A 25469-nucleotide genomic window follows, 5' to 3' on the forward strand; every position below is an offset into this window, starting at 1 on the left:
TTGAGACCCAGTTTGGCGCATGAAGCAATTTCCGCCCAACCACCACCCCTGTGTCATTTTATGTCAGGTATGGGGCAGGCATGTAGAAACAGCTTGATGGGCTGTGCGACCCAAGTTTCCCAGCTGATCTCTGCAGAAGGCAGGCTTCGCCAATATTAACCAATAGCCATCTCAACAGTACAGTCTCATTAACTTGAATTCCACACACACACACACATCTTTAAAGCTGCAGGCTTACACTTTCCTGCGAGTAAGCTCCACAGAACTCAAGAGAACAAACTTCTCAACAGACATGCACAGGATTCCACGGTTAAGTTTAGCAGGTTTCTTTCAAAGCTTGCAGAGGAGTGTGGTGACAGGCTGCCTTCAAGAGGAAATGATTCCAATACACTATGATTCCAATACAAACGGCCTCGGTCCTGTATACCTGAAGGAGCGTCTCCACCCCCATCATTCAGCCCGGACACTGAAATCCAGCGCCGAGGGCCTTCTGTCGGTTCCCTCACTGCGAGAAGCAAAACTACAGGGAACCAGGCAGAGGGCCTTCTCGGTAGTGGCGCCCACCCTGTGGAACGCCCTCCCATCACAGGTCAAGGAAATAAACAACTACCTGACATTCAGAAAAAACCTGAAGGCAGCCCTTTTTAGGGAAGTTTTTAATGTTTGATATTTTTGTATTTGATTTCTGTTGGAAGCCGCCCAGAGTGGCTGGGGAAACCCAGCCAGATGGGCGGGGTACAAATAATAAATATTATTATTAAATATTATTATTCACTATGACCATAAGAAATTTATCTTAAGAAGCTGAGGGGACTTCCACCTTAACTGAAGCTTTCAAAGGCTGGGTTCATGCAGAGAAACAGCCTCAAAGAAACAGCCCAGGAAAATATTTGATGACCGGAAGAAAATAAGCTACAGACACTTGGGGCTCATCCAGACTTCCTTTTGCACCACACACTGCAGGTACAGGTCCATGCTTTAAAGATCTGTGTCCAAGTGGGTTTGAGGGGTTTTTCCACCTGGCACTTTCCCTGGAAAACCCGTATTTTACCACTGAATCGGAGCAAATGGTAAATTGTAGAAAACGCAGTTGCCATATGCTCTGATTCAGTGGTAAAATGCAGGTTTTCCTGGGGAAAGCATCGGGGGGCGGACAGGGACACACAAAAAAACACTCCAACACTGAACTTTAAAGCCCAGACCTGTGCATAGAAACGTGGCACAAAAGGAAATCTGGATGAGCGCTGAGTGACATTAGAAAATACTATTTCCAGGCAAGATTGGTACAAATATGCTATTTATACATGTTTTTTAAGGCACAGCTTGCAAGGTTATGAGTCAGGTGGCTTTTGATTTCAGTTAAAAGTTTTGTTCACACTTCAAACTGAATGGGGAGGTAGTACTACTAATGTATTTTATTAGGTTTTGACTTGTTGCTTTTTAATGCTGAATAGAGACTAAAGTAATATTTGTGCTGAATACTATGTTAAAACCATAAGAAAAAAATGAACAGAACTTTCATAGAACTTTCATACCCCTCCTGTTTAATTTTGCCTGCTGCTTATCAACAGTATAAGCAACAAAACGATGACTATCATCACAATCAGATCCCAGTGTAATCTTAGCATGTGGTCCAAGCCTAGCAGTTTCCAGTTTCCTGTTTGCTATAGAAGAGAAGAAAAAAAGTATTTTCAAGGTGAAAAGCTTTGCTTTGCAAATATGACTTGCACAATAGGTATGAGCAACACCTTTCTGTATTACCCACTTTCCTCACTGGTTACTACTTGGTCTCAGGTTCGTGGCATGTATGCTTCGTTCCTGGTGCTGTAACTATAATGTAACTATAACATCCTGATCCTATGCTGCAGGTCCTCCCCTCATCAGCTTTACTCAGCTCCATAATGGTGACTTTGACAGAAGGACCTACAACAGGCATAGGCAAACCCGGCCCTCCAGATGTTTTGGAACTACAACTCCCATCATCCCTAGCTAACAGGACCACTGGTCAGGGATGATGGGAATTGTAGTCTCAAAACATCTGGAGGGCCGGAGTTTGCCTATGCCTGACCTACAACATGGACAAATCCCCATGTGGCTCAGGATTTTGGTTGTTACCCCAAAGAGCAGAGAAAAGAGTTGAGCTACAACAGCATTCACAGAATGATCTTAATTTTAGACTGGATCCTTTCTTCACGTGGAGGACAGTTTAAGAATAAAATAGGCACACTTGTTGTTGTTCAGTGGTTCAGTCGTGTCCGACTCTTTGTGACCCCATGGACCAGAGCACGCCAGGCACGCCTATCTTTCACTGCCTCCCACAGTTTGGCCAAAATAGGCACACACTCCTTACCAAATAAAGGATCCTATGCTATTCATAGTCAGGTTCTAGAGTTCTATTAACACAGAGCATTTTCACCACATCATGGTTTCAATATACACAGCAAAAAATGCTGAGATATGATTCTGCCCACCAGTTTGTTTTGGTACCCGGGAATAACCTTAACAAGTGTGCATCCACAAAAAAGAAGAAGAAAAGGCTTCTGTTCATGGGGGTGGACATGGAGGATTGTTTAAATGCCAAACTATTTTCCTATGTGGGAGGGAGTTTCTGGCATTGGTATACACTGCCTTCCATTTTTGTCCTCTTCCTCCAGATTTGGGTGCGGGGGGAATCTGTTCACCAATAGATAGGTGGAAGGTTCCAGTTTTTCTGGGAGAAGTTAAATTCCTCTCATGGCAGCTGAAAGTTTCTTCAAGTAACACCTCCTCCAAAATGGTGGATGGTAAAAGAACTGCTACCTAACCATAACCCCTAACACTAACCCTCAGCCTCACCCTAATCACTGATCCCAACCCCCTAAACCCTAACACACTAACCCCAACACCAGCCCTAACCCTCACCCTAACCAACCTCTAAACCTAAACCTTACCCTAAAACTTCTTAATCCTAACCTCCTAACCCAAACCCCAAACTTGAACCCCCAAACCCAACCCTAATCCTAACCCCCAGCCCTAATGACCTAACCTGTACTCCTAACCCTAACCCCTAACCCTAACCTAGCCCTAACCCCTAACCAAACCCTAAACCCTAAACCCTAAACCTAACCATAACTGTAACCCTAACCCAACCCTAACCCTACTTCTAAACCAACCCTAATCCTACCCCAACCCCAACCCTAACCCCAACCCAACTGTAACTCTGACCCTATCCCAAGCCCAACCCTCACCCGAAACCTAACCCTACCCAATCCTAAACCTAACAATAAGCCTAACCCAATCCTAACCCTAGTTTAGGAGTTTGGTTTAGGGGTTCAGGTTCAGGTTCAGGGGTTCAGTGTAGTGGTTCAGATTTTAGGTTTAGGGGTTGGGGTTTCAGGGTGTGAGCATTAGATTTAGGGCTTGGGGGGGGGGTTGGGGTTTGGGAAGAAATTATGAAAAGTTACAGTCCCACTCAAGGAAAGGCAAAGATTGCCATTAGGCTTAGTAGAAACACATTTAGATTTGCACATCTAGCCCCACTTTCAAGATCTGATACCGGTACTTAAAATCACACTTCTGTGAATTATACAGGAGGATTTCAATTTCGTAAGGATTCTGCATCTGAGGAAATCACTCCAGTGTGAAATGTCAATTAGCAACAACATTTGCATGTTGGGAGCACGTTAGGTGCCCTGAATCTTAAAAACTGGTCTAAGCATTCTAGGTTTGACAACTACAATGACTACAAATAAGAGTGAAGAGCAATTTCACAAATAGGGTATCTTGGAATAGCAGGCCCTAATCAAATTACGAGAGGTTAAGTTTGTGTAAATCACACTTACCTTGAGAAGCTGAAGATCTGTGAACAGGTGCATCACTTCTAGTCTTATATATGCTAGGAACACTGGGATGAAAGCATCTGGGCTTGTCTCAGCTGCCAGGTCATACCACCTTCTAGCTAAGTGTATATCCTAAAGATAGAAAGTCATAACTTTGCAAGGGCTTTATGAAATATCTATGGTTAAGGCACCTTCCAGTAGCAATGTCATTGTGGAGCTCTCAAAATCATTTTGATTGATATGATAAGGGTCAATCAAGATTGTCAAATTCTGTTGACTGAATCAGAATTCTTGCTTGTATGCATAGTTTGCATGCTTTAGCATAAAGCCTTGGGGTGATTTACTATATTGTAAGCATCAGTCAGCCTAGAAAACCAGCGAGGAAAAGAATCACCATTTCCTCAAAGGTAGCGTATCTCAAGATCCAAAGCACTTCAGGGTAGTGATCCGTTTTTGCATAGATGTTTGTCAGCAACCCCTTCCAACAGCATCTCTGAGCAAAACCAAACATTGTCTTCTGGGGGGAAATATTTTTGCATTCAGGGTGCAGAACCACTTAACACTTGTGCATGGCACGAATAATGTGGAACTAAGCCACTGGGTCATTTGTAGTTCCACATGTTAAATAAGACTAACATATTCCACCAATTGTAGTGTTATAGTCCATTAATAATGGTGGAAATTCTCATAATCTACTGACTTCTCAATTCTTTAGCTTTTCTGAGCTGTGCTCGTTATCCTGCTGTCGCAGTTGAAGAACATATTCAGTGTCTTCATTGTTCCTAATATACTGATGTGTTGGTCAATATTTGGTCAATACTTGGTCAACTGACCACATTTTTGGACAGGTCAAGTACCCTGCCGAAATGAAAATTTTGTGTCCCACCCACCTTGGTTCTTTAACTAGAATATACACAATAACAAAAGTTTATTTGCAGAGCTAATGTTTGATGCAGCACCAGACGTAGATTATGTTACCTTTGCAATGCCTAAACCATATTCATACATATATGCCAGATTGAACATGGCTTGAGCACTCTGTTGATTGGCAGCAAGGTTGTAATGAACTGCAGCTGCCAAGTAATCTCTCTTTATTCCAAAACCATAGAAGTGATAATCTCCCGTTTTAACTCTGGCAAATATATTGCCTGCAAGACAAATAGTTGAAAAAATATTATGATTATGATTGCTTTTGTGGCTGTTATTTATAATATACCGCACCTATCAATCCAAGGTGATAGAGGAAGAATTCTTGGTCATTGTCATTTGTGACACCAGTTCTGAAGGTGGTTCTGAAAAGTGCAATTCAAACAAGGTGGCCTCCCTCTGAAAGAGGTTTCTGTGCATGTGTACAAAGACGCTGGACCACATATGACACCTGCTTCTCCAGCACAAGTGTTGACTTACTCTGTTTTCAGGTTTTTGGCTGGATCCCAGCTATTTGGATCACAAGTATTTATTAGAAATGTTTCTTAGGCTGCCTGCCAATAAAACTTGTGAGGCAGCTTACAATGCAGTAATCCAATTAGATAAGACAGAGAGACAGTGATACATAGATAAAACAGCACTTGAAAATTAACCATAACAGAACAGTTATAAGAAGCCAACACTCACCTTGAGACAAAAAAGAAGAAGTTTGGAACTGCAATTATTTGAGAATCAGTGCCAGATTACCAGCTCTCAGAGCCCATGTTGCTATAAATACAAATGGTGCCATGTTCTCATCCCTTTGTAACTGGGGTGGTCCTGAAGAAGAGGCCTTATAGAGGAAGCTCTTCTAGGGACTTCCCCTGCATGCAAAGTCAGGCTCTGGCAGATTGATCGGATATGACCAGTTAGTGGGTCCATCAGTCAAGAAAGCAGTTTCTGCATGAGCTGTAGAGGCGCAGGCAGGGCTCATTCACCTGGGAAGGTGGCCCATCTAGGAGAAGGAAAACTCTGAACCCAACCTCCACTGTCTTGCTTGCAGGTGTACTTGTCTATGAGAAAGACTTCAGGAGTAAACCTCAAGGAACAATCCATACCCACTGCTTTACGGGACTTCTTTGGGAGAAGAAAAGGCTAAAGAGTAATACCCTACACAAATCCACAGTAGAATGGCATCTTGTACGTTCCTTCTGGCAACTCCTGCAGGCAAGCTAGTGCCAAATGTATTGCTTTCCTTTCCTTTGGACCATATCAGTGAGGCCAAGAGAGGAGTCTTGTCATTTGGGCAGCGCAGGACCTCCATACACAATGCCCAGGTTTGGCAGAACAACAGTACTCAGAGTTTACAGCATTGTAGTGTGCATGAAGTACATATTTTAATTCTTTTCCCTCTCCTGCTTCCTATAAATTCTTATAAATTTTAATTAATATTGATACAAAATACCTTTTCCTTATGGTTACCAATTTAAGCAATATATGTTATTATGCATCGGGGTGGCCAACTCCCAAAAGACTGTGATCTACTCACAAAGTTAAAAACTGGCAGTGATCTACCCCCCTTTTGGGGGTTCGGGTCAAAAGTTATTGATTTTTTTCAGGGGGAAGGTAAAATGTTGAGCTTTTTTAGGGCAGCCACAGTATTTATTGTTATGTAATTGTTGCATGTCATGTGCTCTAAAAAAGATAGGTTAAAGGTAAAGGATCCCTGGACAGTTAAATCCATTCAAAGGCGACTATGGGGTTGTGGCGCTCACCTCGCTTTCAGGCCGAGGGAGCTGGCATTTGTCCACAGACAGCTTTCCAGATCATGTGGCCAGCATGACTAAACCGCTTCTGGTGCAACGGAGCACCGTGATGGAAACCAGAGTGAACGGAAGCGCCATTTACCTTCCTGCCACAGTGGTACCTATTTATCTAATTGCATTGGTGTGATTTCGAACTGCTAAGTTGGCAGAAACAGGGACAGAGTAACGGGAGCTCACCCCGCTGTGCAGAGTCGAACCGCTGACCTTCCAATCAGCAAGCCCAAGAGGCTCGGTGGTTAGACCACAGTGCCACCCGCTCCCAAAGATATATCCCAATGCAAACTAACAGTTTAAAGAGGAAAATGAGTAAAAACTATGTTGCCAAGAATTGGTGCCAGATGAATTTCCCTGTAAAGGGCATAAGACACTCTAGGCCAGGGGTCAGCAAACTTTTTCAGCAGGGGGCCGGTCCACTGTCCTTCAGACCTTGTGGGGGGCCGGACTATATTTTGGAAAAAAATATGAATTCCTATGCCCCACAAATAAGCCAGAGATGCATTTTTAATAAAAACACACATTATACTCATGTAAAAACACCAGGCAGGCCCCACAAATAACCCAGAGATGCATTTTAAATAAAACGACACATTCTACTCATATAAAAACACGCTGATTCCCGGACTGTCCGCAGACCGGATTTAGAAGGCGATTGGGCCGCATCCGGCCCCCGGGGCCTTAGTATGGGGACCCTTGGTCTAGGCAGTCACTCAGTCACCACCTGCTTATCTTTAGGTAGAGGCGGAAGACATGGAAAAGGGTCTGTGGTCATTCCTAGGTCTGCTTAAAGACTAGTGGAGGACATCCTGCTGCTTTTATATAGTGCAGTGGAGACTCTGGTCAATACAAAGATCTAGTGGTCTTTAGGTCTGGGGAATCAGAATGATGCTGGCAGTGTGACAGTAAATTGCATTTGTTCTGAAAATGTTGCTCTTTTGTTTTAACAGGATTGTTTGCACACTTTGAATCCCCAAAGAGCAGGGATCAAGTAGGTTACAAATTTTAGTCAAATGAAAATGGCAATTGGCTTTGGGAATACTTTGTTCTTCTATTAAAATATTTGATGGTAATTCATATATGTCATTTGGTGACATGGTTCTAGGACCTGGAATGAGGATGCCCTTGTTCAGATTTGCTGGCTAGTCTTTAATAGAATTGCCAAGGCTACAGCATTATTCTACCATTAAACCTACCCGTCCTGGTTAAGGAAGTACTCTAAAGAAAAACCAAGATGAAAGAAATGCTGAAATCTAAGTTCCCCATTGTGAGTCTCAAGAAATGGACAGGCTGGGATGAATTATGTCCAAGGAAGTGAGGCAAGCTGAGAGCACTCTTCATTCTGACATCTTAGAAAATTCAGTCGCCTTCAGGGCATGAAGGACAAGGCATAACTAGTTGCTTTGCTTGAGCAGAAATTAAAGGTTCATGGTAGCTAAGTCTTTACTGCTCAGTGAGTTTAGTTCTATACTCCAAACATCACGTAGGGACTTTGATAAGCATGGCAAAGAACTGAAAAAATAATTAGCTCGAACGAGCATGAGGTTGCATTTTTCAAATTATCCTTCCTTTTCTCTGACAGAATGGATGGCTCATGAAATAGCAATGAAGCGAACTTGTTTAAACCATTCATTGCTTCTTTATAAGTAACAAAATTAAGTAGAGGGTAATAAAAAAAGTGAGATTGGTTGGGAATAAAGATAGCTAGGTTGGGGGGGGGGAATACCTATTCTTGAAGGTCACTTAACATTCTATCGTCATAGGAATTATATTTTTTATAATGATTTATTAAATTTGTATACCACCCTTCATCCAAAGATCACAGGGTGGTTCACAACATAAAAATACAAAATGAGAACACGAAATACATAATAAAATCAAAAACAAAGCAATAACCCCACTACTGTATAGAGATTGATGGAGCAAGCCCATGTAAAAGGAACAAGGTAACAATTAATGTGCACATCATTCATTTTTTTTACATTTTATTATTCAGTACTTTATAAGAAATGCCTGTGGGACTGCCATCTCAATGAATTAAGTGGAGGGGAAGGAAAATAATATCTAAATATTTTGTAACGGTGATTTTTAATGACTTATCGGTATTGCTGCATGAATGTAATATTTTCTTCCTATTTAACTGCAAGAGCCAAAATTGGGGGGGGGGGTCATACTAATAAGAGTGGACAGCTAGGCACAGGTTATTTTTAACTCTGTTCGTACCTTGATTTGCAGCCCGCTTCCATAAAAGAAGAGCCAATGGATGTATCTGCTCTCGGTGGAGAAATTTAACATTTTCTGTAACAAAATATTGACATAATTTGTCTTAAGACAATCACCGTGTTAAAGAATGCAAGTAAGCAGCATAAGATAAAAGCTTCCCTTACCAGATTCCATAATGTGAGCTGAATTGCACTGAGCTACTTCATAGCCCATTTCTGCTAGAAGTGCATATTGAAGAAAAGATGAATCAACATTACCAGTCTGGTAAGCAAAGTGTGCTGTCAGGAATTTTTCTGACCATCTCCCCAGTTCACATACAGTTCTGTAAAGCTAAATAGCAAAAGAAAAAAAAGAAAAGAAAAAAAGACAGACATTAAACACATACAAATAGCACCAGAAGTTTGTAATTAACCCTGCCTTAACAGCAGGGTTAATGGAAGAAAAGAAGATTAAAGGGAGACACTAGACAGGGCAGTGGTTTTAAAAGAACGACACCAACGTGGGCGGCAGTCCTAGGCATACTTACCTGGGAGTAAGTCCCCAGAAAACAATGGGACTTCTGAGTTTCTGAGGGGAAAAAATCCACAGGTTTGCACTTTAAAACAAGTTCAGCATGTGTTGTGCTTAAATCTCCTTTGAAATCAATGCAATGTGCATAGCTTTGGCTGGTTTGTGTGTAATGTTTGCAAAACATTTCTTAGCGCTAAGGACACAAATGCCATGAGGAGATGCAAAAAAAAAAAAAAAAAGTAGAATTAATTCATCTGCAGACTAGCAACTCCCCAAATTCTTAATATTTTGTAGTCTCTTTGATAGAAACCTAACTTTGGAAGGTGGGGGTAATAGATGCCAGTGGAAGATTTTTTGGCTTGGCTACGTCTAAGCGCAAGAGAACATGTTTGCCATGATTGTGGCTGGGCAGGAAAAAACCATAAACTTTTCCTCCCCACATACTGTAGCCCTGATGCAATTTTGGCCCGCATGCTTGAAATTCAAGAAAGAAAACTCCTGGAATGTTTCTGAGCTATTCATTTAACATAAAGTGTAGTTTGACTCTGTATCTATTGCTACTGGGTGGTTGTTGTCTCTGGACAGCTGTTGATATTGGACAGTTAATGATACAATGAGAACAACCATCAACATTACAGTGGTACCTCAGGTTACAGACTCCGCTAACCCAGAAATAGTACCTCGGGTTAAGAACTTTGCTTCAGGATGAGAACAGAAATCACGCGGTGGTGGCGTGGCGGTGGTGCGGCGGCGGCGGGAGGCCCCATTATCTAAAGTGGTACCTCAGGTTAAGAACAGTTTCAGGTTAAGAACGGACCTCCAGAACGAATTAAGTTCTTAACCCAAGGTACCACTGTATTATCTCAAAGGGCAGACTCTCAAACAGGGCCTTACTTACTTCAACAGCATTCTGGCATGACCTGAAAGCTCCCGTTCCCGTAGCGTACATTTGAGCCAAGTGATAAACAGCAAGGGGTTGCCCGTTTTGAGATGCCAAGTAAAAATATTGGAAGGCAAGTTTGTAATCTCTCTTGACTCCTGAGCCACCTGCAATGAAATAGGATTTGGATTTTCATCAAAAATTAGGTAACTGAACCACGGGAGCTTTGACAAAAGGAAGAACCGTGCCCAGGGACTTACTGTGATACATAAGGCCCAGTTGAAATTGGGCCTGGGCAAATCCCTTCTCTGCTGCTTTTTGAAAGTATTTAAAAGCTTCGCTGTGATTCTGAAAGGGAAACAATCTTATTGAGAAGTCAAGAAATTAGTTTCTGCTTTTGTGGAACACTGATCGTGGGCCGCAGCTCAGAAGAAGTTGCAGCTGCATTATGAGAAGCGGTACTGATAACTTGAGGCACAATCCTGTACTTGAGATCTGTTGGCTGAGGGGTCATGAGACGTAGCAGAAGTCCCACTATGACAACAGAGTGCAAGGTACACAGAGACTCTGGTGGAACAGCCCTTGTGGTAAGCCATTTATTGGTCTGTGCAGTGTGCCTCCTGATTGGCTCAGGGGTGCTTGAAGGTGGAGACCCCTCCCCACCTTGTCTATTGTGTGGTGGTACCCTAGGACCCCTTGCATGTAAAAACATAATACCTATGTTTCAATTTTGGGATGTTAAAGCCATATTAGGCCAAGTATCTTATGATTTGATTGGCTAGTTTTTCGATTATGAAAAAGGTCTGATACACTGAAGACTTACGCGTGGAACACCTTTACCATGAAAATAAAGACGTCCAAGCCCCCATAGTCCAATGGAATTGCCCTAAAAAAACATATTAATTGATCATGTTTCATTTAGACATAATAATGTTACCCTAAAAAACATATTAATTGATAATGTTTCATTTAGACATAATAATAAGTTACCCATTCTATGAAAAGAACCTATAAAGAAGCATTGTAATTGTGTGCCTTAGTGTCAATTATATTTATTTACTGATTATATTTCTCTCTTGTTAACCAAGAGACCAATGTCTCCTTCGCCATAACTACTCTAGACATTGTGTCACACCAAGTTATTCACACAGAAGAGTTTGGATTTGATATCCCGCTTTTCACTACCCGAAGGAGTCTCAAAGCGGCTAACATTCTCCTTTCCCTTCCTCCCCCACAACCAACACTCTGTGAGGTGAGTGGGGCTGAGAGACTTCAGAGAAGTGTGACTAGCCCAAGGTCACCCAGCAGCTGCATGTGGAGGAGCGGGGACGCGAACCCGGTTCACCAGATTACGAGTCTACGGCTCTTAACGACTACACCACACTGGGTACATAACCCTGGTATGAGCAATAAAAGGTTTAGGATGACCTAAATGAAGCATTTCGTCACACAGTCATGATTATTAATGCAATCTTATGCAACTGTACTCATTTAATTCAACTGGAATTATTTCCGCTGAGTTCAATGAGTTTAATTAAGAGTAAGTTCTGATAGGTTTGCTCTGGAGGTAGTTGAAACGTTCATGAACTTCAGTGTCATTATTTCAACCCAGCTTGGTGTCAAAGGCTTCACCAGACCCAAGTACAACACAATACAGTATATAGACAAAGAAAATATTAATTTTGTAGGACAAATGCAGTCTGAGCAAGTGTAATGTGAAGCCTACAAGTTTAATGGAAGTTTTATGGAAAGGTTCCCCTCTCCCCCAATGTTGTTCACCACATAACCATTTTTCTATGCGGCCTTTTCAGTTGCTCCTACTTATCTATTACAGTCCTTAGTGTTGAACAAGTTAGGCACCTCTTACATAGTACCAATGCATATGGTGTTTTAAAAGATTAAATTAAAGAGGCAGATGCATATGCCAGCAGTCTAAAAATACAGGCAAAATGAACAGCAGGAGAGGAATGAAGGGACAATGTAGTTTGACACATGACACCCTCAATATATCTACAACTTGATTCCCAATTCAATATTGATGTGGTGAAATCACATCATGAAGCAACACTTTCCTATAACATTTGTGGGGTCAGTCTCTCTTTCAAATATAACCTTGAGTTGTTAGATCTGAAATTTACCTCATTAGTTATAACAACTCGTATTGTTTTGCACTTTTAGCACCGAAACATTTTATGTGTCTTATATATTAGCTGCTTGACATTTTATTTTAAAAAGGCAACCCACCTCTAAGCAGTATACAAAAAGCTGTGCAAAATATTCCATTGACTGATCCTGCTGATGTCTAAATAACAACAGGGAGCATTCCTCATTACCAGGAAAAATATGCAAGGTGGTCACATCACTCTCATTTAATTTAAAAGGTACCTGCATGTAGCTTTATTTCTCAGAGATTTTTAAAATGAAAGTTCAGAGTCTACAGCACCAGCCATGGGCACCACTGGAAGCCTCCACAGGCAGAAGGTTGACAAATCTGGTATAATAGGTTAAGGACATTTTAAAGAGCTGGTACAGCAGTAGTGCTGTGGTCTAAACCACAGAGCCTAGGGCTTGCTGATCAGAAAGTCGGCAGTTCAAACCCCTGCGACGGGGTGAGCTCCTGTTGTTCGGTCCCAGCTCCTGCCCACCTAGCAGTTCGAAAGCACGTCAAGTGCAAGTAGATAAATAGGTACTGCTCCGGCGGGAAGGTAAACGGTGTTTCCGTGTGCTGCTCTGGTTCGCCGGAAGTGGCTTAGTCATGCTGGCCACATGACCCGGAAGCTGTCTGCGGACAAACACCGGCTCCCTCGGCCTACAGAGCGAGATGAGTGCCGCAACCCTAGAGTCGTCTGCGACTGGACCTAATGGTCAGGGGTACCTTTACCTTTACCTTTACAGAAGGTTAATCATGGTGTGGTGTTGATTTAATGCTTGTAATATATAAAGTTAAAAGTTGCTTTGAAGCAGTGATTGTTGTCATCTTTAATTGTCGGATTTAAATGTATTCATAAGAACAATGTATTATTTATGATTAAATAAGGCTGCTACTTTTTTAAAGAAAAGAAAAGAAAGGAAATACAATACCTTCTCTGCCGCCATTTTGAAATACTTGAAAGCTGCAATGTTACTCTGAGGCACTGTAGCAGTTCCTTCTAAATACATCTAGACAGGATTAAGAGGGGATATTTCTTCAGATGATGGTGGCTATCCATGGAAATGCCTCCTCTTGCCATTAAAAATTTGCAAAACAAATGGATGAAGTTCCTCTGAATTTTATCCTACTTTGCACTTTTACTTCCTGTTTTCTGTTTGACTCTCTGTTATGTATAATGCTGGGCTTTCTTGAGTTACTTTAAGGCAGATTTGAGGAATCTTTGGCCCTCCAAATGTTACAATATCCATTCGCCTGATTTTTTTTTATTTTTTATTTTGTTTAGGGCTGATGAGAGTTATATATCAGCAACATCCAGAGAGCTGAAGGCTCTCTACTCCTGCTTTAAATATACACCTATAACACAAGCAGCTGAAGTTCCAGTTACAGGTAGGTAGCTGTGTTGGTCTGCCATCGTCAAAACAAAATAAAAAATTTAAAAATTCCTTCCAGTAGCACCTTAGAGACCAACTAAGATTGTTCTTGGTATGAACTTTCGTGTGCATGCACACTTCTTCTCATACCAAGAATGAATTTAGTTGGTCTCTAAGGTGCTACTGGAAGGAATTTTTTGATTTTTGATTTTGTTTTGACAAGCAGCTGAACACATTGTGTATTTGTTTCCAAAAGGAATACCCACAGCTTACAGTAACATGACAATTCTTTAAAAAAACAAACAAACCAATACCTGCTTAATAATAATTAATATTAAATTTATTACCCGCCCTTTGCCCTAAGGTTCCAGGGCAGGTTATAACATTAAAACACACATTACAACACAATATAACAGCAACACAATATAAAATACACTTTAAAATGACTTACAAGTAGAGGGGAAAAGTGGGTGCTAAAAATATACATCTCAAGTGTCAAAAGCAAGGACAAAGAGGTGTGAGCAATCGCCAGAAGCTGTGGAATGAAGGTATCAGACACACCCCTGTGGGGAGGGAGCTCCACAACTTACAACCAGCAATGGAATTAATTTTCCATTTGCAAATCGAAAGACTCCTTCTATTCATGGAAGGGCTTTCAATCCAGTGATGGCTCCCATTGGCAGAAGGAAAAGAGAGTGTTTTTTCTGATCCCCCTTTCTCCTCCAGTCCTCAGCGTCACATCTTGATCTGTTCCAGTTGGTCTTGTAAGCCCTCCAGAACAGATTTTCAGGGTGCTGCAGAGGAAAGGAGAAATAAGCCAAAATTGCCCCCCCCCCCAATTCTGCCAGCAGCATCTCATGGAAATTTGGGGCCCACACCATTGATTGGAGGGGAAGTACTTTGTTTTGGTATGTTCTTAAGCTAACCAGGAAATGTCAAGGGGGAAGCTAACCAGGAAATGGAAGGGGGAAAGAAATGTCAAATTCTCCCCTCAAAAGTGTTCATGCCTCTTGAAAGTCCTCCTTACGTTTGCCATTCTACTTCGAAGCACATCACTTCAAAGTCAATCATAATATGCCTTTGATTTTGCATGCAGAGATACAAGATAGTCAGATCCCTTTGGCTATGATCATACAGCAGAGCTTCCCAAACTGTGCGTCATGACACGTTAGTGTGTCGGCTGCAGTGTGTCGGTGTATCACGCAAATGCTCCCTGCATTCCTCCTGGCACTGGAAAGGGGTGAGTTTAACCTCCGGTTTGCTAGCAAAACTGAATTATTGTGTCGCGAAATGATGCATGTCTAAAAAAGTGTGTCACCAACATGAAAAGTTCGGAAAGCTCCGTCATACAGGATAGGCGAGAACTGTAGTTTCATGTGCTTTTAAATGTGCAACTGAAGACTGCCTCTTCCCTGCTCCAATCTCCTCCACTGTGCTTTGACCACATCGCAAGTAGCTTGTATGTGAGAATGGCTCCTATCCACTGCAGCTGGACTCTGCTTGAATGGGAGGGAACTACAAAAGACCCTAGATGGGGTCTCAAGCTAACAAATTAATTCCAAGAAGCAAGCATAGGTACCTTTCCCAGGAATGCCATACCATGTGCATTCCCCGCATTCGCTGCCTTTAGGAAATAGTAGAAGGCTTTCTAAAGAAAAAGAGCAGAATAAAGTTATGATTGATATAACAAAGTTTCCAAATCAAGGTACGTATTCTCCTGCCTTGACACCTGTTCATAGTTAGACGGGCCATATTGGTGCACAACAATTCAAATTGGCATCTTTATGTTCTAGTAGTCTGTACAAACTAAGATCATATGCCCCAAACGGTATTGGGGTTCAATCCATAATGTCTCCAGGCAGGGCTGCAAATGTCCCATCTGAAACCCTGGAGAGACACCATCCGTCAGTGTTAACTAGGGATGGAAGAATCTGCCCATTTGGATCTCTTTAGTTGCTTATTAGTTTTACCATCTTAAAATAATTTCTTGTCTTATGTGCAATTTGCAGTTTGTTTTCAAATCCCCATGAAAATTCTTCTGCATTTTAGTGTGACGTTTTCCCAATAAACACATTTTTATGAAGTTTTGACTATATGTGCATTTTTGCAAGCAATTTTCCTTAATGTGATGTGTTTTTGTATGTTATTTTAATTTATTTATTTTAATGCACATTTCACCCTAATATATGCATTTTTAAAAGCATTGCTTGATTATTGAGCTGCATTACAACACAGATATGTGTGAATTTCAAAGGCTGGCTGTGAATCAGAAAGTGTGAATTTGATTAATTCAGCTTTACATGCCAACTGAACTGAAATTTTTCCACATCCCTAGAGCTCTGAAGAGCCAATGGCTTGACCTGGTATAAAACAGCTTCCTGTGTTTGTTTGGTTTTTTAGTCCCATTTTGCTGAAAACACATAAATCTTAGGTTGTGGTCCAGAAGGGCACTCACAAATGCCCACCCTTTCCACCTTAAATAATGCTTTTCTGAAACTGCCTTACAGAAACCCTAATTTTCTGCTGTCAAAACTCCCAAACTAAAAAAGCACTCTACACATTTGTTGCATAAATGTTTAAAAGAACACGCAAACTCACACAGCCGGAATTTCTGTTTATAAAAACCTAAGCACCAGCTTCCTAAATTGCTGCTTGAACTCGGAGGAAATGAAAGACCATGCTAGATTCTCAAAAGGATGCCTGTTTGAACAGGGGTATTACTTTGCGATCTTGGAACCATTGGAACCATCGCATTCAAATCAACCAAATATACTTCTAAAATTTAAAACTGTAAGAGCACGACATTCATCCTTCTAATCTACCTGCACTTACAGCATGATCTCTCTCGAGTCCTTTCCTTCCAACGAGATGCAGCTGTCCTAGATACACCTAGAAATAATTATTTTAAAAATGAATATCTTGTCTTTTTAAGCCAATGAGCAAGAATGGCCCAATGTCACACCAGCAAACACAACAAAATTTCCCCCTTCCCCCTGTTTTCTCCAAGCCTCCAGAGCAGATTTTGTTTTTTGCGGGTGCACAGATAACTGCAGGAGAGAAGAGAGGAAGGGGAAGTCCCATTTGTGCAAATGGTGTCAGAGAATAAGACTTGGGCGCAGAATTTATGGCAAAGGGTCTGTGGGGAATACTATTCTGAAGGATTCAGCTGCTGTTCCTGGGATCTTATTTAACATTAACTTACTTTTTTAATAGAAAGGGATAAAATATTGTTTCACAACAAACACACAACATTTTTGGTTGGTTGATTGATTGATAATTATGTCCCACATCAGAGTTAAAAAGGTGGCTAACAGCATTTTTTTTAGCATAGAAGACCAAACAATTCAACCATTTATTTATTTTTAAGCTTCCAGGAAACATATGACTTCATCATTGTTAGACTCCCTGGGAAGCAGATCTATCAAGCAGATCCTGAAGGTGAGGGCGAAATAGGACCATAATGGGACGGGGAGAAGGGAGAGAGAGGCTTGGTGGCAGCAGTTTCAATGCATTTGTCACATAATGCCACACTAATCTGCAATATTTGTAGGTTGAGGGTCAATTATAATATTCCTAGTAAAGATAGGGATTCCAGTAAATCAGGATGTACAGAATATTGTTTAAATTCCTGAACACTACAGTTAGATCTATGCGGGCAAAGCCTTGTGTCACACAGCACAAAAACACAAAATGGCCACATTCAATTTAGATGGCTTTAGTAGAGGATTAGATAAATTTATGGACGTTAAGGCTATCAATGGCTACCAAGCATGACGACTATGTACTACCTCCACAACTGGAGGCAGTAGGCCGCTAAATACCAGTTGTGTGGAATTGCAGATGGGAAAAGTGCTGTTGTGCTCAGGTTCTGCTTGTGGGCTTTGCATGGCAGCTGGCTGGTCACAGTGAGAACAGGATGCTAACTAGATGGGCCTCTGACCTGATCTAGCAGGCTCTTCTTATGTCATTACAATTGCTGTTTTTATTGTTTTTGTTTTATTGCATTTTAATTATAGAATTTTTAAAAAGTGTTTTGATTGAATTATTTTATTGTGTATTTTGATGATGTGTTGATATTTTCTAATTAAGGATAAGGATAAGGAATAATTTACTGGCCAAGTACATTTTCCAACATTCTTGGAATTTTGCTTCGGCTACATTGCAATGTAAACATACCTTATACAAACACTGTTCCACTAACAATACAATGACACAGCAAAGAAACCACCGATAACTGACCTCCCCTTCCGCTACACAACTACAAATTTAACAATTTAATGGCACAAGGGAAAAAACTGTTCCTGTGCCTGGCCGATTTTGTGTATACAGTTCTGTAGCGACGTCCAGATGGAAGTAAATCAAATAGATGATGACCGGGATGCTAAGGATCTGCGACAATTCCCTCTGCTCTCTTCCTAACTCGGGTAGCATAGAGTGTCTCTATTGAAGGCAAGCTAGCACCAGTTACCCTTTCTGCAAATCTTACTGCTCATTGGAGCCTTTTCTTGTCTATCTTGGAGGCTGTACCGTACCAAGCAGTAATAGAATAATAATTGATTTTATACTTGTAAACCACTTTGAAGTCATGTAAGCAGTATTAACAAATTAATAAATAATAATGATAAATAGGCAAACAGAAAGGAATATCTCCTACTTGTATCTGTGTGTCTCCTCTTTCAGCCAAAAACTTGTAGTACTGATGTACATCCCAGTCCAAGATTTCTGTATCAAAACCCAGATTTTCTGATCTTTCCATCAGCTTCACTTTTTCAACTGGCATATCTTCATTTTCTTCTAATTTGGTTGCAACTAATAATAATAATAATAATAATAATAATAATAATAAATTCCAAGTAACACAATCAGAACAACCGCTTCCTACAATCTGAGATTTAATTTTTCCTTTCCATGATGTAGTCAATGTAGTACCCTACAGATGTTCTGAACCACAACTTCCATCACTCTTGACATTGGTCATGCTAGGTCACCTTAAACACAGTGATGGAGGAGGCAGGTCCAGTCTACCACCACCCTCCAGTCTACCACTACCCTCACACATGTATTTACAGTTCCCTAATTGTAATTCCTTGCATATGGCTTCAGTCAACTTGCTTTGTCAGTTGGGACTGTATTTTAGTACAAATAAACATGACAAGAAGAGTTTGGATTTGATATCCCGCTTTATCACTACCCTAAGGCGTCTCAAAGCAGCTAACAATCTCCTTTCCCTTCCTCCCCCACAACAAACACTCTGTGAGATGAGTGAGGCTGAGAGACTTCAGAGAAGTGTGACTTGCCCAAGGTCACCCAGCAGCTGCATGTGGAGGAGCGGGGAATCAAACCCGGTTCACCAGATTACGAGTCCACCGCTCTTAACCACTACACCACACTGGCTCTTTTATTAGACAAGTAACTGGATTCCTGGGATTAGGGCCAGCCCACCCATGAGGCAAGGTGATATGACTGCCTCAGGCGGCAAGATCCACAGGGGCAGCAGATTTGACGTCCAAGGAAGGCATCGTCTGCTGCTAAAGCCAGTGCCATAGTGGCAGCATCAGCTACAGCTTGCTCCTTGAAGGCCAGATCTGCTGTGTCCTTGGCTGCCTTCCCCAAGGCTGCCTCTACAGTGGCCTCTTGATGAAAAGGGGGTGCTGCTGGTCCCCCTCCACCTTCGTTCTCAAGGTAGACCTTTATTCACCCCCCCCCCCGTTCCTGATGTACATCTTCACTCATCCCTTCTTCCCTGCTGGGGGTAGAGAGTGCCATTCTCAGGTTCACCTCAGGTGCCAAAAAGTATTGGGCCATGCCTGCCTGGGATCTTGGAAAATTTGTTCTTTTCATATGTTTACTAATTTGAGTGAGAATCATGTCCTCCACCACCCCTGAGGGTCTGGTATTTCTTAGTCTTTAAGGTGCCACAGGACTCTTTTCAAAGAACAAACGAAAACAAAAGTGGCACTTTAAAACAACAGAGATACAACAGATGAAGGCCACCTACTGTAATCTGCAACTTTCTTGTAATAAATAAGTGCTGTTTCACAGCTCCTTGGAACATTGATTCCTAACCAGTAACGATAGCCCTGATGGGGGGAAATTCACAATTATTTTAATTATCACTCAATCCTCTAGAATTGGAAATAGTCAAAATATGTGATTTACAAACCAAGATCATCTGGGATAGAAGATTTCCCCCATTACTTGCGAATGTGTAGTAAACAAGTGCCTAAAGAGGAGGGAAAAATAAAATCATGCCAGGTTTTTTTCCCCCCTTTGAAAAACACAAAATATAGATGAAATACTTCAATGACAATAGGGTAAAGTCAGCACAGCATTTTATTACCTTTGATTGACTGTATTCCACTCCTATTCCATATGAAGACAAGAAACCTAATGCCTATGGGGGGGAAATAAAGTAAAATGTTCAGTCAATCCATTTGCTTTTCAATTGCTTATTTTGTTAACAGTTGTCTTAGGCCCAATTTTCATGTGGTAAAATTATCTTTAAGTTATTTTACGAATTTTGTTATTTTACGATTTTGTTTATTTTACGAAGTCAGTTTCATGCAATCAGTGCTTAGCATTAATGCACTTGTGGAGTGAAAAATACGGTATATTTACTCTAGTCCACCATGAAATGTAGGAAAATGAAATTTTCCAGAGTAGTAAATGTCTGTCTGGACTCTACCATTTCAGACTGCTTACATGGCTGAATGCTTCCTCCAAACACTGAGTGGCCCCCTAAAATTCTCTGCTTTCCTTATCCAGGGACAACATGCTCAGAAGTAGCATGTGAATTGCAGCTAGGGAAAGTAAGGTAAATGTAGGCTTGGCATTTTGGGCAAGAAGCGCAAAGAAATAAAATAAAATAATACCACATTGGGATGCACACAAATGTGTCTACATTAAGGGTTGCATCCAATGGCAATACTCTGGCAACTCTTAGTGAATCACCCTCCCTCTTGCAGCTACCCACACCTCCTGAGCCTTGGAAGCCCTCCAGAAAGGTTGGAGGCCCTCGAAAAAAGATTCAGGTGGTGAAGACTGTAGGAGAAGGAATAACTGAACATTGCTTCCCTTCTTGTTCTGCTGATGGAAATCTTACTGTCAGCTCAACACCACCACTAGATACAACCCATAATCTAAAAATGTATGCAAATATTTATTTCTCTCTCTCTGAGAGTGTTGTAATCCTAAATTTGAAGAGGACCTAAGAAGGCTAGGAGTTGGAATTTTTGAGAACCGATATCTGAAAACAAAGCTCTCAAAATGTGATATGGACTTTCTGAAAATGGCCATCACAATTGGGAGGTATAAGCAGATGACAAAAATATATGGGAGCAAACAAACTAAAGCGAGAAAGTCAAGGCAGAGTGTGCTTAAATAAGAAATTTTCATGAAGCCGTCACATTGCTCATGTCTTCGAACAATGACACATAAATATATGATACAGACATTTTCAGGTTACATTAAGGCAATATATGAGAATACTATGTGAACACACACATACGTGTGTTTTCATATATTCCCCTTTGCAAATTTTCTGTGCGTAACTATATAAACATCGTACTGAGAACAAAGTTAAAGTGGCAGACAGGCTGTGATGTGACTGTATATAGACTCCTTGAGGCACAGGCGTGTGCTTCGATCTTTGTACAAAATGAATTCTAGATTTATTCTAGCCAGTCTTGGTTCAAGGTTATAGACATAGGCAAGATTAATTGGTGGAACACTGTGTCACAGAAAAGATGTAACATGGAAAAAGTAGTGGTCCTTCTGAATGAAGAATAACTGAATTTATATATCATAACTTTGTTACTCACAAATAGTTATAAGACAGTTTAAAATAGGTCACTGAGCTAAAATTTAATTCAGGGATGTCCAACCTTTGTATCGTCGGACATTTCATTTTCCAGACCATGGTCCAGAGGATGGAAATGTATTTACAATGTAAACTGACCTCCTCCTATGGTCAGGATCCACAATAAAGCTGTGCTATTTAGCTGTTTCACAAGGAAATGAGGAAACTTATGTGCTTAGGTGTAGTGTTCTGCAATATTAAAGCGATGCAACATTAAACAACATGAAAACATTCCCCCTTTCCTCTGAAATGTTTCTTAATGATACTTCTGAAGATACCGTACTGTAACATTTATTATAATGTGCAGTTCTGCACATTCCAGAGGAATGCTAATGTGACACCTTGGGAGACAGAAAGCCTTGTTGTGGGATCACATTTCATGGCCTAGAACCTATAATATATAATATTTTTTTATTTATACCCTGCTCATCTGGCTGGGTTGCCCTAGCCACTCTTGGCAGATTCTAACACAAATAAAAACACAATAAAACATCAAACATTAATAGTAACAATCTGATCCAATATAAAAAGTCTCAATAACTTTAAAACAAACAAAACAGCATTCAACAATCCATCAGAGTGTAATAGTAAACAGTAAAATTAAACATCAACAAATAATAATTTAAACAGTTTACACTTATCAGTTACAATAAAGAACAGGGGTCAGCAAACTTTTTCAGCAGGGGGCCGGTCCACTGTCCCTCAGACCTTGTGAGGGGCCAGACTATATTTTTTTTTGGGGGGGGGGGGGGGGGTGAACAGCGGCAGAGGGATGATGAGTGGCATGTGTAAAGGCTCCAGAGAGGAGCTGGTTAAAATGGCAGCCGCTCGAGTGCTACTGCTGCTGGCACCAATAAAGCCCAGCCCCCTTCCTCCTCTAGGCAGGGCGGGGATAAGCCAGGAGGAGGGATGGAGGAGGCGGCGCCGGTGCCGTGGGAGGGAGAGGAAAAGAACGTGCATGCTGGCAATCCACACGGTGATTCCCGGACCGTCTGCGGGCCGGATCCAGAAGGCCATTGGGCCTGATCCGGCCCGCGGACCTTAGTTTGCCTACCCATGATAAAGAATTACTAATCTATAATCAATAATAATAATAATGGCAAATCACAATGCATAAAATACAACAAAGCTTACAAAATCATGTAAAAGGATCAAACTGCAAAACAAGGACACACAACTTATAAAACTATTCTTAAATAATATCCCTGAACTTCTCTCTTCCCAGCTGCTGCTTCTGCTGTTCTTAAAGTCATGGTCTGGGAAAGGCTCCCAGGGCTGGAGGGTAGGGCAAGGCAGGTGGAAAAGCCATTGCCTGATGACCATAAAACAATCAACCTGCATCATGCGATGCACATGGACAATAATCCATAAAAGCTTACAGCACAATAAATATGTTATAGCAATATCCAAGGTTGGTCATACTGAGAATAGACACAATGAAATCAATGGACTCTGTATATGACTTAGTTGGATATCATCCTTCTTGTCTAAGATGCCACAAGACTCTTTTGTTTTTATTTCAACAAAGCATTCACTCACCAGAACTCAGTTGGAAGGTAAGAAACCCTGGCAGGAGAGCCCTACATGACTGAAATGATGGCTGGACTGGAAAACTTTAGGAAAGCCAATGTGTTTTGGCACATTTGGTCTACAGGTATCTGTTCTTTAATGACCCATCCACAATTCATGTATTCCTTTTACCCATGTATGTACACACAGGAAACAACCAGACACATCTGCAAAAGGCTTTGAAAAGCTAGACAAAAGATTCAACAATCAGCACAACTTGTGATATGCCTCTTCATGTTCTGCAACAGAGTCATGTGAAAGGAATGCAAGAGGAGTTGTGATATGTGATTTATTAGACAAGAGACTGAATTTGCAGCCGGTCTCTTATGCATAGTTGTTTTTTGCTATTATTTTGTGTCATCCACAAATCCTTTTCAGTTAAAATTGCTAATTTGCCTCAAATCAGAACATTTTAGACATACTAGCTAGGTGCGAAAATATAATTAGTTCTTATATCTTCAATTCTGAAAACCGTAAACATTTGATTTTTGTTCCATGGAAACCATTTGTCTACCTTCGGAGTGTCTTCAGTGGAATTAGGACTGAAGCCATGATCTGGAATTTTATTGAACCAGGATTTTAGAAGATGTTTGCTGAATACACCAGCTACCCTCTTGAAATCAGGCAATTTAATAAATAATTAACTTTATATCCCTACCTTGTTGACATTTCTTGGCTGAGCATAAACACCATCTTACCCCTTTTCAAATATTTATGCACTCTAAAGTAGAGTAGCGTCTGTTTAAAGCTTTAGCTAATTAAAGAGCACATACCGTCTGGCCTTTATGAGATCCTTCTTCAGCTAAAATTTCATACAATGATACAGCTGCTTCTATATTTTGAGGACCATTATTTCCAAACAGCATATCAGATGCCAGTTGCTCCATAGCTTGATGGCTTCCCATTTCTGCTGCTTTGGCAAGGAGCTGGTGGGCTCTGATTCAGAAACACAAAGTTCAGATTTAGTCTGTCGGATATGGAAATTTCTCATCTATACATAAAACAGGAATTTGTTCTGCTGTAACTTTGCATTAGAAGTTTACCCCCTTCATCACCATAGGCAGGTCCGTCTTAAGCATATGCAGCGCTGGGGTGCAAAGATCCACCCGGCGCCTAGGTTGCCCAGTGTTGTCGACCTTTTTTTAGGGAGAGGACCCCCAAAATTGTTGACCTCCCCCCCCCCCGAGGAAATAGTTGTTTACCTTTAGAACGGTTGCAGGACGCAGGGAGTCATAGCACCAACCAACGGGGGTGCCAGCGCTCCACACACAGGAGCAGTACAAAGGTGGGTGCAGGTTCCATGCTTGGAGGGGGGGATGTTGGGTGGCACAGTTGCCGCGCTGTCCGTCTGCTACCTCCCCCCCCCCACTGCATGGTGGCTAACTGTTTCGGCTGCGTGCACAGCGCCCAGAGTGCCACGTAACGTTGTGGGCACTGTGCAAAGCATCCTGTTGCATGTGCAAAGCTGCGGGTTCCTTTGCTGGCTTTTCCGCTGTCGGCGTATGCTCCCAGCGCCACCCATCGTGGGGTGCCAGCACAGAACAATGGGGAAGGCAAGCAGCAATGGAGGAAAGATCTCTGGATGGGATAGGTGCGCTCCTATTCATTGGGTTTTGTTGCTGCTGTCGGCGCGCAGTGGATCCCATCTGGAGATGTTTCCTCCGCTGCCGCTTGCATTCCCCGTCGTTCTGCACTGGCACCCCACATTGGGCGGCGCTGGGAGCGTGCGCTGACGCCAGAAAAGCCAGCAAAGGAACCCACAGCTCGGCGCATGCAACAGGATGCATCGCGCAGCCCCCACGTTATGCGGCGCTCCGGGTGTGGCACTGAAACAGTTAGCCACCATGCAGCTAGGACAAGAGCCGACAGCTGGGCGGAGGAGAGCCCGTCAGAGCACCACAGGCTCTTCTGCTGCAGGCTGCTTGGCGCAAGTTCGGGGGCGAGTGTTGGAGTCCAGGGAAGAGCTGCCCGCAGAAGAAGAGCCTGTGGCGCTCCGACGGGCTTTGCTCCACTCAGCTGTCAGTGGCTTTTCCCTGGACTCCAGCGCTCGGCCCCAGACTCTCGGCCTGGCGCCCGTGAGAGCCCAGCGTCTGGGTGCCATGCACCCCTAGCGCCAATGGATAAGACGGCCCTGACCATAGAGAATTTCAAATCAGGAAAAAGAGTACAACTTAAACAGATGAGACAGGACTGAACATAGCTGTGATGTTCCTTGGAAGCCTACTGGGATTGAAGCAGAGCCTAAATACAGTTTGCTGCTCCCCTCCCTGTTTAATACCAGTTATGTTTAGTACAAAGAAGCTGGACATGATATGGTGTCCTGCCATTGTCCCATTCATTTGCTGATGTTTGCAGGCCGCATG

General features: G+C 41.9%; 1 protein-coding gene across 1 annotated transcript; it reads right to left on the minus strand.

Annotated features, from left to right (window-relative positions):
- Nucleotides 1-1523: 1523 nt before the first annotated feature.
- On the minus strand, nucleotides 1524-24020 carry SEL1L2 (SEL1L2 adaptor subunit of ERAD E3 ligase). The gene is made up of 16 exons (XM_033142886.1): nucleotides 23880-24020; nucleotides 20020-20073; nucleotides 19843-19902; nucleotides 19678-19759; nucleotides 18334-18488; nucleotides 16512-16568; nucleotides 15259-15327; nucleotides 13239-13316; nucleotides 10981-11043; nucleotides 10418-10505; nucleotides 10176-10324; nucleotides 8932-9097; nucleotides 8768-8842; nucleotides 4797-4966; nucleotides 3822-3950; nucleotides 1524-1664 (listed from the first exon to the last, which is right to left on the minus strand). The coding sequence occupies exons 1-16, from the start codon at nucleotides 24009-24011 to the stop codon at nucleotides 1545-1547; spliced, it is 1647 nt and encodes a 548-aa protein (XP_032998777.1). The 5' UTR covers nucleotides 24012-24020; the 3' UTR covers nucleotides 1524-1544.
- Nucleotides 24021-25469: the final 1449 nt, after the last annotated feature.

This window comes from Lacerta agilis, chromosome 3, assembly GCF_009819535.1.
Source record: "Lacerta agilis isolate rLacAgi1 chromosome 3, rLacAgi1.pri, whole genome shotgun sequence".
Lineage (NCBI taxonomy): Eukaryota > Metazoa > Chordata > Lepidosauria > Squamata > Lacertidae > Lacerta > Lacerta agilis.

Coding starts and splice junctions, on each gene's coding strand:
- SEL1L2 (XM_033142886.1), bottom strand. CDS start 24,011: ATGGGAAGCCATCAAGCTATGGAGCAACTGGCATCTGATATGCTGTTT. Junction 13,317..15,258: donor GTATGGCATTCCTGGGAAAG/GTACCTATGCTT, acceptor AATCCTGTCTAG/ATGTATTTAGAAGGAACTGC. Junction 10,506..10,980: donor ATGGTAAAGGTGTTCCACGC/GTAAGTCTTCAG, acceptor TTTCCCTTTCAG/AATCACAGCGAAGCTTTTAA.